General features: G+C 33.9%; 1 protein-coding gene across 3 annotated transcripts; it reads left to right on the top strand.

Annotated features, from left to right (window-relative positions):
- The first annotated feature begins 800 nt into the window (after positions 1-800).
- On the top strand, positions 801-17,397 carry mef2b (myocyte enhancer factor 2b). 3 transcript variants are annotated; one of them, XM_051909339.1, is made up of 10 exons: positions 801-2,269; positions 3,725-3,790; positions 6,410-6,493; positions 7,177-7,380; positions 9,483-9,605; positions 9,699-9,879; positions 14,092-14,255; positions 15,861-15,957; positions 16,066-16,168; positions 16,406-17,397. In XM_051909339.1, the coding sequence occupies exons 3-10, from the start codon at positions 6,440-6,442 to the stop codon at positions 16,728-16,730; spliced, it is 1,251 nt and encodes a 416-aa protein (XP_051765299.1). In that variant the 5' UTR covers positions 801-2,269; positions 3,725-3,790; positions 6,410-6,439; the 3' UTR covers positions 16,731-17,397. The 3 variants fall into 3 exon arrangements, with proteins under 3 accessions (XP_051765299.1, XP_051765298.1, XP_051765300.1); XM_051909338.1 differs by lacking the exon at positions 3,725-3,790 and having other exon boundaries at positions 808-2,269; XM_051909340.1 differs by lacking the exon at positions 3,725-3,790 and having other exon boundaries at positions 1,000-2,269; positions 14,092-14,237.
- Positions 17,398-19,312: the final 1,915 nt, after the last annotated feature.

The following is a 19,312-nucleotide window of genomic DNA, read 5'->3' as shown; positions in this document are numbered from 1 at the left end:
GGTGAAATGTTGCTTGTTACCTTAACTCTGAATGCACAGTTGGGTTTTTTTTTTTTTTGCTCAGAATGTGCTGATGGGAACTCTAGGTCTGCCGCTGTGCTTAACGTGATAAGCGTGACACTAAAAAAAAACATCGCCTGAAGAATCGCCTAAACATGAACGCTGACCAGAGAGGCTATTTCTGAATCCGAGAGACTCACCACATGTACAAAAACTTCAGGCCGCTGATGCTGTCAAAAGCAGAAGTGAGAAGTTTCAGGGAAAAAAAAGACAAGTTGACACTTGACACTTTCCAGAGTTTCCTTTATTTGATTGAGACCCAGTTATGTAGGCTATAATTACATTAATAACCACTATAAATTTTTTATACACTTTACATAAAGTTAAAAAGTGTTTACACCCCACTGCCATAGGAGAACATTTATAGTACCACAAATAACTAGTTTGATGCCTATAATGATGCTTTAAAGAACCCAGAAATCACTAGGCTGATGATATAAGTCACAAAATTATGATTCTGTCTGATTATTTAACTTTCTCACCTATTTCATAATCAGAAAGAGCTTTATTGGACATTTGAGTTTGGTCACAGAGGCTTTTTACAGAACACACACTCTTTAAAATAAAGGTTTATTGGCATCTATGGTTCCTTGAAGAACCTTTAACATCCATGGAACCTTTCCATTGGACAAAAGGTTCTTATAGTGAAAAAAGGGTTCTTTAGATTTTTAAAATGTTCCTCACACTACGTAAAAATGGTTCTTTGGGGGACTAGTGGCATCACTGTAAAACTACCTTTTGCAATATTTATTTACATTGCTCAAAAGGTTCTTTATAGTGGAAAAAATGGTTCTTTTAATATTAATATTAATGGTTCTTTTAATCTTTCAATATGCCTTTTAAAATCATTGTTTACATTCTCTCCAGACTGGAGGGAATCCGAAAACATTGAGCTTCCTGCAGGAGGGATGCTGAGGGACTTTCAGGAGCATGACATGAACTTGCTAATTCTTGCATCAGATGACATGCAGATTAAAGTCTCAGAGGGGAACTAAAGCCACTGAGAAATACTGAGAGATATTGGTAACCTCTTTACAGTGTGTACAGTAGATTTGCATCTTATTGTCACTTTTTATGGACAGTAGTCTGTGCAACTCTGCTAAGACAGTTTACACTATAAATGGAAATAGCTAAAGTTACATTACATGTTGAGATGAAATTATACTTGCAATGAAGTTTTGTCCCCTGCATGAAATCGACTAGGCTATATATATATTGAGATTACCTGTTGTAAAAATAATTATAGCTAATAAAATAAGATAGAGGTATTTAGCAAATTTTAGATTTATTTTATCAATGTAAATCTTTAGAAAGTGACATTTTTCTGGAACAGTGTTATACATGCAATATAAGTTAACTATTTATTTATTTATTTATTTATTTTCTAAAAATGAAATGTGAAGCAAATTTGACAGGCCAAAACTCCAGATATTCTAGGGTGTCAGTGATAAGATCAAATATAATGAAATATAATATAATGAACTTAATGAAAGTTTATTATAAAGTGTTGCTCAGAAAATCTAGCTTTGGAGCTTCAGTTTAATCCTCGATTAATGTGGTCATGTCTCTATTGTGTTATTAATTTTAATAGGCTATAAGGTGATTCAAAGTTGCTTAATGGCTTCATCGCGGTAGTTTTATAACGTTGAATGTGCTACACATTATAAACGACAGCGTTCTTATGGAGAGAGCACTAGTTCTTCTTTTTTAACTACACCATTAAACTATAATCCTTGTACACTTAATATTTAAGTGCCTATTTAGAGTATCGGATGAGGTTTTTATTCCATGAATGACAGAATAAAAGTGATGGCGTATTTTGCAGCCAATTAAACTCGACAGAGGCGGGTGCAAAACTCAGAAGCAGTCGGCTGCTGCTTACGGTGAAAACAGGCGGAGATGATGGGCGTCTCTTTCAGCCAATGGGAACGCCAGAGGGGAGTGCCATTTTCCTGCATGGTGACGCTGCTGTAGGAACAGCTGGAGACGATTGGCGTCTCTTTCAGCCAATGCAAACGCTGAGAGGGCGTGGTTTTCTCTGCAAGATGCTGCTACAGTATGAACAGCTGGAGATGAGCTGTTGTCAAAAGCGCTCGACGATCATCAGGTGATGTGAACTCAACCAACTCATTCAACTGATTCATCTTCTTTTGCAGACTGGTGACGCTGTTCTTAACGACTCAACCGACTGTTTAATTGTCAAAACCAGGTAAAATATATTGTTGTTTTCAAATCTATTTATATATAGGCTAACTATATAACTGTTTAGCTAACTATAGTTTTGCGTTTAGTCTTACATATGAGTCACCCTGGAATAGGAAAGTTATTGGCCAAGTTGAACTATTTATAGAAGTATTGATATTTATAATAATAATTATATATATATATATATATATATATATATATATATATATATATATATATATAATATGTGAATATATTATTATAAATATTAAAGTTCTATAAATAGTTCAACCTGTCCAATATATATATATATATATATATATATATATATATATACACATATATATAATTTATTTATATTTCATGCACACATGAATATATATATATATATATATATATATATATATATATTGCATAATATTTTATATCAAAATAAAATCATAGTTAAATAAATAAATATATACAATTAAATATTTGAAGCATAGAACATTAGCACAAAAACAAGGCCTTTCATTCGCTCACTAGTTTTAATCAAGCCACCATCTGTGTGTTACCTTGAGAATGTGAGAAACTAACGCAGAATGCTTTATTTATTACATAAAGTGTTATTAACGCTTTTTTCTTAACACACTGGTTTAGTGCAGATTTACCATTTTAGTGTTATTTCAAGATGTTTATTCTTTTGGGATATGCAATTATATTTATTGATTTTGCAGATTATTTATTTATTTATTTATTTATTTTGCAAATAAACATTTTGTAGTGTGGGCACTCCTTGTGAATCAAACCTAGACATTGCAGTTGCATGCTTTTCCACTTGAACAGCCTACAAAGGTCAACCAAAGGGTGAAATTCTGCACAAAACACATTTGTATTATCTAATATATGTTCTTGCACCTGGATGTAATTTTAAACCCCAGGGACCTTGCTGCATTTTGCAAAATACAGAAACCATACGTCCAGCGCATATCTTAAAATTGACTTGATGTGCATTTATTTTTAGGCATTTTAATAATAATAAAAACACAAATGTTGTACTGTAAACATTTAGAAAGCATATGTAGCCTTCCTTTTGCTTCTTGAGCTTCTTAGACCGTTTGCTCTTGTCATTTGGTATGCAAATATAAGTCTTACTTACTATTTTTGGCTCACACAGGTTTCTCATCCCTCCGATACATGCACATACAAACCATTGGCTTCAGCCACCAACAGCTGAAGTGTCTGTATGCTACAGGTGCCAGTTGCATATGGTTTTGAAACAGTTTTGACGTCCATTAGCAAATAATTATTTACTCTAGTGTTCTAGAGCTCATTTATTTGCGTTCCCCTGCTCCAACAGCTTTGACTAGTCACTACAAAGGTGTTTGTTGTTGGAGTTCTGGTGGTGTTGCCCCATGAGAGACCCAGCAATTAGTTCCCTCCGGCCCCAGAGCGAGTGCTGTGTAACACTGCCACTGTTTGTGTGTATGCTTTTCCACAGTCTGTCTGGCCTCTGGGAGAATCTCACAGGAAGCTGAATGTACACGAGGGCAGACAGGATCCAGAGGTGCAATAGTTGCATTGTTACGTACTACGTCTTTTAATTTGTTGTTTAATGTAATTTCATGTGCAGTCCAGCTGAATCAGTAAATTACACTTAAAAAGTTTTTTTCTGTATGTATTAGCTAATTTAAAGTAAATTGAGCAATACAATTTTTTTAACATTTTGTCACTTTGTAATTGTGGTGGTTGAGGAGATTCGCCCTTCCATATGTAAAGCGCTTTGAGTATCCAGAAAAGCGCTATATAAATGTAACAATTTATTATTATTATTATCTATTTAAAATAGTAAAATAGAAGTTTTCTTAATGCATTTGTTTTAGCATAGCATTGCTGTAGATAATTATATATATACTGTATATATATAGAGAGAGATTTATTATCAAGCTTGATGACTAAAGGTGATTCAGCGTTTGTCTCACACTTGGCTCAAAAATTTGAATCTGAATAGAAAACTCCATCTCATGAGAAAATGTAGCTAACTATTTTATAATATGGCGAATTAGTGACAAATTCATATAATTTCGTACTATTTGAGAAAATGTTACAATGTTTTTGTGTACTATATATACACAGTATATATATATATATACACACACACATACATATACATATATACACATACATATATATATATATATATATATATACAAACAAACATATATATGTTGGGTTCGTACAATTTGATTAATATGAAAATGTGCGACTTTCACCCTATAACCGTTGGTTAGCATAAGCAGATCATATGAAAACATACAAATGAGAATGTACAAATGCGCCACCAATTCACCAAAACTTAAATTAGTTATGAATTGCCATTAGAGTGTGTTGTGCATGACATTTCTGTCTGTGGTTATGTCTACTATAGCATCACAAATCAGTTTGTTGAGACAAGTCACTGAAAACCAGAGTTAAAGATGAACATTGTAATTTCGCTTATAGTCGCACTGGTTTGTGAGCAACAAATGCACTGACAAATTTGAGGAACTTTAAACTTAGCCCAACACATAGTTTGGTGATAGCGATCTTGTCACAAATGCTTCTCACTTCCCCGCATTACATTTATATCTCATGACCAACTGCCCGACCCTGATGCAGGCCACCTGTCAAATCCTTTAGGTGTGTGTGTTTGTGGGTGTACGGAGAATATCATACTGGTATTCTCTTTATATGGTTATAATGGCACAAAACAAGGATTCCTCCACTTGTCTGCCTGTGTGCCAAGGGGTGGGTGTGAGGGCAGCGGGCACTCATGGATCGTGGGAACAGCGGCGCTCTCTCTGTAAACCATTGGCTTTGAGATTTTAAAAATAGATGTGGTTACACATGCCTAACATGAGAGAAAAAAAGCTAGCTGAAGCCATGGGGATTTTAGCTTATCAGTTAGCCACTATGCTAACAATCAGCAGGGGTAGGCCTAGGTCTGAAAGGCATTTCCCAGTGCAATTGATAGCTAATACATTAGCAAAGCCAAATTTATGATTGTATTTCACTGATTTATAGGCCTACGTGAAGCTACAAGCCTAGCGTACACATCTTGATTTTTTGCTGTGTCAAATGAATTGTGCTTCTTATCAACATAAAATGACTATTATTCTTGTTCAGATACATGAAGATATTTTCTTTTTTTGCTTTTTATGTCAGCTACTAGAATCTCAGTGTCATCAAATGCAGCTAACAGCAGATGCTACAATACTGTAACTCACCAAATTGTTAGCTACTAGCGTTTTAGCTTTAAAAATAGTTATTCTAGTGCAACTTCACCATCAAATGTGCTTTGAACTAGCAAAGCAGATTTGTTGAGTGGAGAATTGTAATGTTTTCTTTTTTTGTTTGTTTGTTTTGTTTTTTGTTAGCTTTAGCTACTAGCAATCCCAGGCTAAGATCTGTGGAATGCATCACCAGTGATCTCTGATTGGTTAAAACCTTTCAGTTTCTGATGAATGACGACCCTAAACTAAGAAGCTTTACTACCCCTCCCCGACCCAAAAATCAACTGTTGGTGTCCATTTCGCTCATGGGAGAACAGGGGGTGGACAGGAACTTTCCCTTCATTGAAACACTATTATTCTAAGTGCGGTTGTAACGCTAATGCTATCTTTACTCTACCTTTAAATGGAGATGACATATTTTTAACCCGTGCCCTGTGGAAACGCTCATGTTTGAGCTGGGATAACCCAGACTGTGGGGGTGTTAGCCTGCGCGCCTGGGCTAACTTTACTCCCAGCTAACCCTCTGGAGGGTATAAGTACACAAATGTCCGTAACCCTTGGTTGGGAAGTTGGAGTGGAAATTGGTATTGGTTGAACATCACACATGAGCAGTTCCCACTATATTTACAAAAGCAATACATATGTTTCTGCAGAAATATAAGTATTGTGAACTGTTGTGCATATAGATATATAATATTTTACTACAAAATATATTGTATATTGTATTTTTTTTTTTTTTTGTAAATACTACAGAAAATATATTGTATTTTTTTAATATATCATGCTCTACTTCTCACGGGTGTTATTTTCTGTAAATTATATAAACATTAAAAAAAAAAAAAAAAGTGTTTCACATGCCACACATTCTTATAATAAATGACTTTTTTTACATTTCTGTCCATCTGCTGGTTTAGAAAAAAACCCCATTCCGAACACAAAGCATCATGGGGCGGAAGAAAATACAGATATCTCGGATTCTTGACCAGCGAAATCGACAGGTCAGTACTCTTTTCACTCTTTTCATACGCTGTTTAAATTCAACATGAAATAACATTCAAATGTTTTCTGTGTAAAACTGAATATTTAGTAGGAAATTGTGTAGGCTGGGGCTTGATTTTAACATGATTTGATTGGTGGATGTTAGCCTGTATTATAAGAGAATATTGTTTTTTTTATTCCGCCCACACAGCTTTGGTTTTGGCAACCGAAATGTTGTTTTAGGGACAAAGAAATTAATATTTAAATTAAGAATTTTTTTATAATATAAAACAAAGTTTTTTTCATTTAGACTGATATGCAACGATCAGTTGTGCAAGCTAAAACCAGGCATGTTTCTTTTGATTTTGATTTCATGTTGTACTTTAATCCATATATCTTTATCTTCCGCAAATGGGCCAAAAAAACAAAAACATGGGTCTTTGTTTCTCTTCAGACCATCAGGACTAAATTTTTCACACCCGATTAACGATTAATATAGTTTTTGCTCAACATCAGAAAGCGATATTTTAATCCAGGGCAAGTGATCTCAAGGTGAGAAACACGGCTTTTGCTAAAGGAGAGACAACGTGTCCAAAAAAAGACTCCAAAAAGACACAGCGTGAGAAGTCAAACCATCATAGCTTTGTGGCATCTATCAGACATTTCTGTAACAATAGTCCTGTGGTTTGTTCTCTTCTTCAAGGTGACATTTACCAAGCGCAAATTTGGGCTGATGAAAAAGGCCTACGAGCTGAGCGTGTTGTGCGACTGCGAGATCGCTCTCATCATCTTCAACAGCACTAACCGTCTTTTCCAGTACGCCAGCACTGATATGGACAAAGTTCTGTTAAAGTACACCGAATACAGTGAACCTCACGAGAGCCGTACAAACACTGACATACTGGAGGTACATGTCAAATCTCTCCCTTCTGAATCGTTTTCATTAATAGTATACAACAAATCAGGTGGGCTACCGCTACGGTTTCACTTTGCTTAATTTAATTGTAACGTAACCAAACAAAGTCCCAATTTTAAACAGGCACAATATAGATGTACTATAAGAATTTTATCAAAATGAAGCTGGCCTGAACATCATGTAGATTTGCCTGTATTGAAAATAATAAGGAATGTTTCTTAAGCAGCAAATCAGCATTTTAGAATGATTTCTGAAGGATCATGTGACATTGAGGACTGGAGTAATGAATGCTGAAAATTCAGCTTTACCATTACAGGAATAAATTACATTTTAGAATGTATTCAAATAGAAAAAGTATTATTTAAATTGTAATAATATTTCATAATATTACTGTTTTTTACTGTATTTTTAATCAAATATATGCAGCCTTGGTGAGCAGAAGAAACTTCTTTCAAAAACATAAAAAAAAAACTTTCCTACCCCACATTTTTGAATGGTGTGTGTGTGTGTGTATACATATATATATATATATATATATATATATATTAGTTATAAAATAATAGCCTATATATTTTTGTTGCACTTATATATATACAGTGCTACTTGAAAGTTTGTGAACCCCTTGCAGAATCTGTGAAAGTCTGAATAATGTTAACAAAATAAGAGGGATCATACAAAATGCATGTTATTTTTGATTTAGTACTGTCCTGAATAAGATATTTTACATAAAAGATGTTTACATATAGTCGACAAGACAAAAAATTGCTGAATTTATAAAAATGACCCCGTTCAAAAGTTTGCATACCCTTGATTCTCAATATTGTGTGCGGTTACCTGGATGATCCACGCTCGGCTGTTTTTATGTTTTATGATGGTTGTTCATGAGTCCCTTGTTTGTCCTGAGCAGTTAAACTGAGCTCTGTTCTTCAGGAAAAATCCTCCAAGTCCTGCAAATTCTTCAGTTTTCCAGCATCTTTTGCATATTTGAACCCTTTCCAGCAGTGACTGCATGATTCTGAGATCCGTCTTTTCAAACTGAGGACAACTGAGGGACTCAAACACAACTATTAAAAAAGGTTCAAACATTCACTGATGCTCCAGATGGAAACATGATGCATTAAGAGCCAGGGGTGAAAACTTTTGAACAGGATGAAGATGTCCAAATTTTTCTTATTTTGTTTAAATATCAATTTTTTTCATTTAGTACTGCCCTTTGGAAACAACAGAAGATATGTACATGTTTTCTGGAAGACAAATTAAGTACAATTTACCTTTCAAAAACAATTCAAACCAGCTCTTAATGTGTCATGTTTCCTTCTGGAGCATCAGTGAATGTTTGAACCTTTTTTAAAAGTTGTGTTTGAGTCCCTCAATTGTCCTCAGTGTGAAAAGATGGATCTCAAAATCATACAGTCACTGCTGGAAAGGGTTCAAATATGAAAAAGATGCTGGAAAACTGAAGAATTTTTCTGGACCTGGAGGATTTTTCTGAAGAACAGAGCTCAGTTTAACTGCTCAGGACAAACAAGGGACTCAAAAACAACCATCACAAAACAAAAATACAGTCACAGTCATGGATCATCCAGGTAACCACACACAGTATTTAGTAGTCATTTTTATAAATTCAGCTTTTTTTTTTTTTTTTTTTTTTTGCTTTTTTTTGTCTTGTGGACCATGTGTAAAAATCTTATTCTTATTTAGGACAGTACTAAATAAAAATAACATGCATTTTGTAGGATCCCTCTTATTTTGTTAAAATTATTCACATTTTCACAGATTCTGCAAGGGGTTCACAAACTAAAAATACATACATGTGGGTTTTTTTTTGGGGGGGGGGGGGGGTTCATTACACTATTATACAGTAAAATTTATTATATTATTTTTTTTTTACATGTCTTTTACTATTTCATTAGAGAATTATAGAACAGCGAATCATATCAGAGCTGTGGCCTAGCAGAACTGTAGTGCTCATATTGGAGATGGAGGTTCGAATTCGGCCTATGCCCTGATCCAATTTCTGCTCCTTCACCCCAATTTCATACTATTCTCTCTTTTCTCCTCTTTTCCACCCTCTTTCTTTCTGAGCGCTCCAGACTTTGAGAAGGAAAGGTTTGGGGCTGGACAGTTCGGAGCTTGATCATGAAGACAGCGTGCCGATGGGAATGGAGAAATATCACGACGGCATGGACCTCTCCATCGCTCGGCAACGCTATTTTGTTAGTAGAATCTTTCAGAAAACAATTTCTGAACCGAAAATGAACCAAATGCATATGTGTTCTTCTGAAGTAATGTTATAAATCCATTCACAGGCTCCATCACTCCTCCCTTCAGAAGTTATGGGTCCAAGTACTGAAAACGGCTACAGCAACTCCTCCAATCCAAACCTAGGTGCCCATCGGACTCCGTCCTACAAACCTTTGTGCACCAGGCCGGGCTCAACCGGTTCTGTCAGCTCCAACTCTCATCCAGCTCTCATGGGACCACATGCAGGTAAGGTCCATGACATTTAAAACAGCCAAGACATTTCTAAATATTTGATAACATTACTAGACTTATCTTTCACTATTAAAATTAAGGCTATTTCTATATTTAAAGCTACACAATGTAACTTCAATTAATTTTTTTAAAGACCATTACAAAAGTTTGGCAATGCTGGCAGTAGACATAACAATTGCTATTCATATCAGATAACGGTGGACACTATAACTTGGCAAGTGCGATTTATAGGCAAGTAAAATAGGAACAGCTTTAGAGATTGGCGTTGTTACCAACATAAACAGCCCTGCTCCTGGAGGGTCACTGTCCTGCAGAGTTCAGCTCCAACCCCAATTAAACACACCTAAACCAACTAATCAAGGTCTTACTAGGCATACTAGAAATTTCCAGGCAAGTGTGTTGGGGGAAGTTGGAGCTAAACTCTGCAGGACAGTGGCCCTCCAGTACCGAGTTTGGACACCCCTGCTATATATAGACCTTATCTGCCAGAGAAACAAGTGTGCAGACATCTTTAGAATTTTGTCTTTGAACTTCCGTTTTTTCGGTAGTTCTGTATATTTCTATGGCGTCGCTGTAGAAGAGTAATTAACTGGTGAAGTGGATTTACTTATTGTAGAGTTAAGGAACGTATCATGTGCATTGTAATGTTTGAATGTCATAACAAATGTCAGTAGAACGAGAAGATTTTAAAATGAGCGGTTCACTCATAAATCCGTAAGATGTTACCTTCATGCTGTGGAAATACAAAAATACAAAACACAACGAGCGCAGCACTGAAAATGGGTGGGGCTACATAAGGTCTATAGACCATTTGGTAGTGCATTGTGATGGCAGAAAAAGTGGTAACGAGTGGAGGAAAATCCACGAAATAAGAGAAAAAAAATGACTTAATCAAAGAAAATATATCATCCAGGGGCACATCTCACAAACAAAACTATTGGTGCCCAGGTGAAAAAAAAAAGTACATTTCTATAATGCACTTAAAGTGCTCTTTTTTTTGCGCACTAATTTTGTACTTAATGTACTAAAAATTCTTCTTTAGTACTTATTAAGATAATCTTAAGAACATCTAAGTGTACTCAACTGTGCTATTTTGAGACACCATGAAACTAAACATGAACTAAAATGTGCTTTTAATATACTATCTCTGTATTTAAAAAATTTATTTAGATACCACTTATAGTACATTTGAACCCATAGTGTACTACAAGTGGTATTACAGGTATACAGAGATAGTATATTAAAAGCACATTTTAGTTCATATTTCATGGTGTCTCAAAATAGCACAGTTGAGTACACTTAGATGTTCTTAAGATTATCTTAAGAAGTACTAAAGAAGAATTTTTAGGATATTAAGTACAAAATTAGTGCGCGGAAATAGAGCACTTTAAGTTCATTATAGAAGTGTACTTTTTTTCACCTGGGTGCTCCAGAAGTGGATAAAAATATCAAAAATGGTAGGTAGATCCTGCGGTAAAGCAAGAAAAGCCACGTCCAGGCACTTGCATAGTTAGAAAGGCAAAAAGCCTTTATTATAAGACAGGGCTACATCTTAAAAAACACCAGTGCATATCAGCCCAAACAGGCCTTCGTCAGGGTGCTAGACACTAGAGAGTGAGAAGTAGGTAAATAGATACACCTGTGATTCTATATTTACAGGATCTGACCACTAAAAATGACTTGTTGTGCCTTTAGAATCGAAATGTAAAAAAAAGAAGATGGTCTTTTTCATTTTTACAGACAGAGTCATCGCCCTTTGAAGTGAAACACAGACGTTTATGGTTGCGAGCCCTACCATTAAAGCATGGATTTGATGTAAACAATAGATCTACATAATATTCACATATGTGGGCAATGTATTATCTCTAGTTACAGCATGAAATAATACTAAAACCTATAACATTTTACATGGATAACATTTAAACCTAGCCTAGAACATTTTTATCTCACAGTTCTGAGTTTTTTCTCGCAATTGCGAGTTTATATCTTGCAATTCTGATTTTTCTTATCAAAGAAAAAAGAAAAAAATGAAGAGATAAACTCGAAATTAAATTTTTTTATACTTTTATTCCGTGGCTTCCACAGACTGTTACTGCCAATAGGCTCCGCCCACAAAACATGTCAACACCCAAATGTCTATTTTCGTTCGAGTTTCGAGTTGTTGTGGATTCTAGCTACTTCTGTATATAGCCTTAGCCTGTCCTTCTTGCCATTATTTACCTATATGACATAAACACGCACGGTTTCCCTGGAAATCCGTCTCGACAACTCTAAAATACAAATAACTGTTATAGGCTTAACATAATCATTTAGCGTAAGGCAAAACACGGTTTGGATGATGGCTTTATGATGTACCCAGTGAACAAAAATATGTTCTAATGAACATTTTGTTAATGTTTCCATTAAATTATGAAAATAATGTTGTTGTTGTTGTTGTTATACGAACTTTAAGGAAACATTCCATTTTATCATCTTGCAAACATTATGGGAACATTACTTTTGAAAGTTCTGAAACTAGCAGTAATATTTACAAAAACGTTAGACAAATGTCCAACAACATTTCAGAAGTAAAACGTTCCATGAACAATGTTTTAAGAACATTATTAAAGACCAGATTACTAGAAGAACGTTTGTTTATAACTTTGAGAGAACCTTGCCAGAACATTATCCAAAGCTCTGAGAACGTTCCTTGTTAGTTGGGGTACTCAGTCATTATTTAAATTTTGTTTGTTTCGAACAAAAAAAAGTTACATAGTGTGGTTTTAACTACATAAACTACTATATATGTACCTCATAAACCGTATTTCTGTTCCACCAAATGTTTTTTAGAGACGAACCACTAAAACCGTTTACCGTATTGTACTTATTATAGTCATTGTCGGATGGTGTTACACTAAGAGGCAGTGGGGAAAGCTCCCTGAGTCGAGTATTTTAGTATTTGCGCACAGGAAGTTCTCATGTGAAACAGCCCTCCCTCTCAACCACACATACATACAGACACACATATGAAACAGTAGCTGAAGACAGAGCTGTGGTTTCTGAGCAGAATGTCACACCTGCTGGACTTTGATGCAGCGCCTCCATATTACTATTAGTAGTGCGGCATAGGAATATTCTACTCAAAGAGACCTGTGGTCAGAATCCTGCGCTAAAAGCTAGCAGAAGTGTCACATGCATCAGAATGCAGCTTCTAATTGTGACGGTGGTTTTGAAAAGAGATACAAAATAGTTTGATGTAGAGGTAGACGTTCAGGCTTTTTAACGTGCGAGGATTTTTTCTTGAACTATGGCTGCTTTTATGTCCCAGGGCTTGATTCTTGCATGAACATTATTTCTTTTTCTGGGTCAAAAGGTCACATTAAAATGGTCTTTGAAATGCTTTGTGTACTTTTGAAATGCTATTTATTTAAACATTTATTTATTGAGATAAAAATGAAACTCCATGTTGAGAAATATTATTATTATTATTATTTTTAAATACGATAAAGAGTAACAATAAACAATTCATTTAAATATTTATAAAACGTTTTTTTCAAAAGTTAGCATACTTGTTTACCAAGGAGACAACATTGTGAGTCGTGATGAAATATGAGATGTTCTTCAATTATTTGTTTGTTTTTTTATTAGTTTATTTATTTAAAAATGAAAATCTATGATAAAAAAAACTATCATTACATTTTAAAACTATCTACATAAAAAGTGAAAAACAATTAATTTCAATATTTATTGAGTGGAATGTTGATCCAAATTTTCAAAAATGACTGTCCATCAATACTGTCCATAAAAAAGTGTTTTCAAAAGTAAGTTTACTTGCTTAAAACTTGTGATGAAATAGAAAATGTAACATGTGAAGAAAACAAAGAGAAATCAAGAAAAATGTCACTTAAAAAGTGAATTTTTTTCATTTCGAATCAATCTGTAATTTTGTCAAATTATGCAAAACATTTGATTGTGTGTATATCAGATACATAAATGCTAGCTATATGAAATCAGACTTAGCAAGACATTCAAAGCCATCACATCAAGACAAGTTTACACTTATCAGTAAAATGTGTTTCCATACAGGTGGCAAGCATAGATAGCGAGTAAACAATGTCTAAGAAGGAAAACTTCTCCTTTCAGTGAGTGACAGAGAGAACGGGAGAGAGAAACTGAAAATATAATTTCAACCACATCTTGTTTTTCACTTCCCATATGACTCTGAAGGTCTGGGCTACTCAATGTTTTCTCATGGCAACCTGAGCAAGGCCTTGGAGATGAAGACTCCGCCCCCTCTGAATATGACCAGTGATGGACGTCGCATTGATGCTCACAGCGGACTGTGTGGAACCCGCAGCAATTTGGCCAATGCAGTGAGAGAGTCTACAAAAGTACTCACTTATACACAGAAATGACTGTATTGTTGTCACTATACATAACTTTACATATGTCAATGTACATAACTTTAGTATAGTGGAAGAGGCAACTTTATCTTAGAGGACATTTCCTAGTAACTCCTTTTATTTATTTTGTGTAAATAAATCATTAATAAACATTATAAAAAGCTTAATAAAGCAGATGCTCATGTACAATCAAATGTATTTATTTATGAAAAATATGATTTAATGTATGATAATTCTAAATATAGACATATCATAACTGAGCATAATATTTCAATATTATATTATATTATATAGCACTTTACAATAAGGTTCATTAGTTAGCATGAACAAACTATGAACAACTCTATTTTCATTAACTAACATTAAAGGGATAGTTCACCAAAACGTGAAAATTCTGTCATCATTCACTCGCCCTCAAGTTGTTCCAAACCTGTATAAATGTCTTTGTTCTGTTGAACACAAAGGAAGATATTTTGAAAAATGTGGGAAACTGAACAATTCTGGGGCACCATTGACTTCCATAGTATTTTTTTTTTCCTACTATGGAAGTCAATGGTGCCCCAAAGCGCCCTGGTTTCAAACTTTCTTCAAAATATCTTCCTTTGTGTTCAGCAGAACAAAGAAATTCATACAGATTTGGAACAACTTGAGGGCGAGTAAATGATGACAGAATTTCTATTTTTGGGTGAACTATCCCTTTAATGAAGATTAGTAAATACAGTAACAAATGTATTGCTCATGGTTAGTTCATGTTAGTTAATAAATTAACTAATAAGTATTACCATTATATTATATTATATTATATTATATTATATTATATTATATTATAAATTCGTTGAAGTACATAATAATACATTTATAATATTAATATTTTTCATATACATTTTTATAAATCATTGTATTTATGAATGTGTGTGTGTGTGTGTGTGTGTATTTCCTGTTTTATTGACATTTCATAATATAGCATAATGTAGTTTTAATTTATAATATTAATGTTTGTCATATCAATTTTATAAATATTATATTATATTATACTATATTATAGACATTTCATAATATAGCATAATGTAGTATTAAATTGTAATATTAATATTTGTCATACCAATTTTATAAATGATTATATTATATTATTCTATTTAAATGTCCAATAAATAACAATGCAATAATAATTTTAATAAATTATATTTTATCATAAATGCATTATAAAGTATATATATATATTATATAATTATATAATATCATATAATATAATATAATATAATATAATTGTATAATAATAATATTTGTCATATCAATTTTATAAATTATTATATTATATAATTCTATTTAAATGTCCAATAAATAACAATGCAATAATGATTTTAATAAAGTATATTTTATCATAAATGCATTATAAAATATATATTATATAATTATATAATATAATCTAATAATAATCTAATAATAATATTTGTCATATCAATTTTATAAATTATTATATTCTATTATTAATTCATTATATATAATATAATATAACATAACTTAATGATACTGATATACTTTTTTATATCATTTTAATAAACTAATGTTGTTTGTTCTTTTGTTTCCATCTAGAGAGCACTCTATCAGAGTATGCATGCTGGGGGTCACATGATGGCAATGGGGAAGACAGGCTTACTGGGGCACAGTCTGGGCAATTACGGGGCCTCAGGTGGGGCCCAATCTTTATTCAGAGCACAGTCTGCAAAATAATAATACAGTAACAAAAATACTGTTAATACGGTTAAAAGAAAGCATTAACGGTCACGTTCTGTCTTAGAATACAGCCACCCGAGTTACACTGTAGGCTTTCAACGCAATTCTATGAATACCTGGCAACCTTTGTCTCACCAAGATGCTCACCAGTCCATGATCAGCCCTGGGTGAGACTTTTTTTTTTTTTTTTTTTTTTTTACCATATTACACATATTAATCATACATAACATAATAAAACAGGATATAATGTTTTGAATTATTTAAAAAAAAAAAATTATATTTTAGTTTATTATGTTATTTAATTGATATTTATTTTTAGTTTATAATTATAAATAATTATTTTTCATTCATAATTATTTATTACAAAGACACTCTGCACATCATGTTCCTGTCACTGTCCACAGGATGGCATCAGGAGGAAGCTGCTCCTATCCTTCGCAGTGCTCTTCCCCGTCCTCACCGCCACACCACTCCCTCAACCTGAGCATCAAATCAGAGCGCACCTCTCCTGATCACATGCTCTCAGCCACGACCCCCAGCCATCACATGCTGCAGCACTCACCAATGGAAGAGCCCAAAGAGACCTCGGAGGAATACACAGCTATGGAGAGGGACGGGATACAGAAGGGCGCTTACTCCAGTCAGCCTGGTCCAAACAGAGACTCCGGAGAGGGGAAAAGCAATCAGCCTCTGAAACAACATGACATCAGTAATGAATGGATAAGATAATTTCCCCATCTTTTTTAATGTCTTAAATTCTTTTTTTTAATTGGGAGATGCAATCTTCATATTAAATGAAACATGCATTATATTTGTTTTACTTAACAGGCGATGCATCACACTTTCTTTCCCAGCTATTTTTTCGAATTTAAATATACATGCAGTAATTCAGATGTTTTAATCAGAACCAGTAAAAAAATGTAATAATATTATCACTTCACCAGAGCAGCATTCAAAAATCAGCTCTGACCCTGTTTGAAAAGGGGGATTTCTGTTTTCCCCACATAGTGTAAATTACTGTAGAGCCAAAAATGATTTTCATGTAAATGATCTTCACTCAGAACGGACTGCATTTCTACTTTCAAAGGGTTTTTTTTTAATGAGAAAACAATGTTGTCTTGCTAATTGTTTGCTAATTTGCATTATTTCTGGCATTACCTATATATTACATAATATTTTATTTTCTATGCTTGTTTTTTCACTTGTGCTTGTGTTATCATTTTGTGTTTATGCTGTATACCACCATGTACCATTCTGAAGTGTTGTCAGTTGAAGTTTGTTGCAATGTCCACAAGAGGGCGGCACATAACTATATCAGTCATCTGAATGCTTCTTGTTGACGTGACACCTTGTAGCCTACCCTTTATTTTATAATAATTAAAGAATTTCAATTGTACATCTTGAGTAGTATGCCATACATTTATTAACGCATGTTGGTATATAAGAGCATCATTTGCCAGCACTTTCTTTTACTTAAATCAGTGGTTCATGCACTTGGGGGCCACTAGAGGGCCTCACCGAACTAAAAGATAATGATTATTTAAAATAGGCCTAAGTTATCATAAAATAATTTAATTCTATTAAATGCTAGAACACACAGAATTGCTGTTACTATCGACTGTGCTGTATTGACCAATAAGCATTTGTTTTATTAGGCTAGTTGTATGTAGTGAGGCGATGATAATGAGGTAAATTTGGGCATTTCTCATGGTAGTAGGCATGAAGTACTTCAAGTACAATGCCAATACGAATATTGGTGTTTTACTGTCATGGTATTTATTAATCGAAGAACCATGGTACAGGTAAGGAAACGAGGTTGTGAGAGACAGTCTGTTTAGGGTTTTGCACGATCATAAATCACTTTTACTTTTCACAAAACTGTTTTCCGGAGTTTTGCCCACTGAAAATAAGTTGGAAAGACGTATTTTTAATGTTTATTTGACTTAACGAAATCAAGGTAAAACTTTAAACACAGTAGCATTGGCATCGTTTCTAAATTAAGTAGTCTAATGGCGTAAAATGCATTACCGTCTGAAACCACATTTTTTGCCAACTGAAAACAATTTGCAAAGGCGTATTTTTAATATTCAAGGTACACTTATTGATAGGACTTAACAGTCGTGGTCAAAAGTATTGGTAGTGACAAATTCTGTGTTTGACGAAGTTTGTTGCTTCAGTAGGCCTATTTGTAGATTATTTTTTTCACGTTTCTATGGTATACTGGAAAACAATGATACACATTTAATACGTTTTAAAGGCTTTTATTGGCAAAACATTCAATATTTGCCGAGTGTCAGTATTTATATTGTTGACCCTTCTTCATAACCTCTGCAATTCGCTCTGGCATGCTGGATATCAGCTTCTTGACTGATGGCGATCCATTCTTGCCTTATTAGTGCTCGGAGTTGATCACATTTTGGGGACTTCTGCCTGTTTTCAGGATTGACCACAGGTTCATTAAGATCCAGGGAGTTGCCTGGTCACAAATCCAGAAATTACAATGTACTGATCTCTGAGCCACTTATCACTCTTGCCTTGTGACATGGTGCTCCATCGTGCTGGAAAATGCACAAATCATCACCATATGCCTCTGGATCATTAGGAGCTTTTGCAGGACTTTTTGATACCATTAAGCAATTCTTCACTCATTCATTTTATAGAAACAGTCCGCAATCAGAATGATAGAGTGATTTCACCTGACTAGTACTCATTCACACTTTCCCATGTGCTGATGATATGATTAGTGAAATGATGCTAGCTATTTATTTTGTGCCAGGGCCAAAAAAACAGTAAAATTTGGGATTAAAGTTCAATTTTCTGGCCCATAAAGCTTCTTGCTATTTTAAAATGCATCTGATCACTCTGCACCATAAACAATGTAAATCAACACCACAACAACTGAAGCAGCAAACTTTGCAAAACACAAAATTTGTCACTGCCAAAACTTTTGGCCATGACTATGTTTATCCCTAGCCTCATTTGCAAATTAAATATGGCATAAAGTGTATAAGAAACCAGTTTTTGCCAACTGAAAATAGAAATACATTTATATATATATATATATATATATATATATATTTAATTGACTTAATTTACAAAGTTTAGGTAACGCCTATTAAACGAACCTTTAACATATGTTTATCCCTCGCAGCCTCGTTTTCAAATGCTGGGAAGTGTATTACAGTCCAAAAAAAAATGCTGTGTAAAAATTTGTGTAATGCTGAAATCACAATAAACACTAAATCCTCAATAGACACATGAATAGCAAGAAATGAACATCATCTCTACAATGCTGAAGCTCTTCAAAATAG

The sequence above is a fragment of the Ctenopharyngodon idella genome, chromosome 10 (assembly GCF_019924925.1).
Source record: "Ctenopharyngodon idella isolate HZGC_01 chromosome 10, HZGC01, whole genome shotgun sequence".
Taxonomy (NCBI): domain Eukaryota; kingdom Metazoa; phylum Chordata; class Actinopteri; order Cypriniformes; family Xenocyprididae; genus Ctenopharyngodon; species Ctenopharyngodon idella.
Note: the sequence above shows the minus strand (reverse complement) of the source record. Positions and strands in the feature narration are given on the sequence as shown.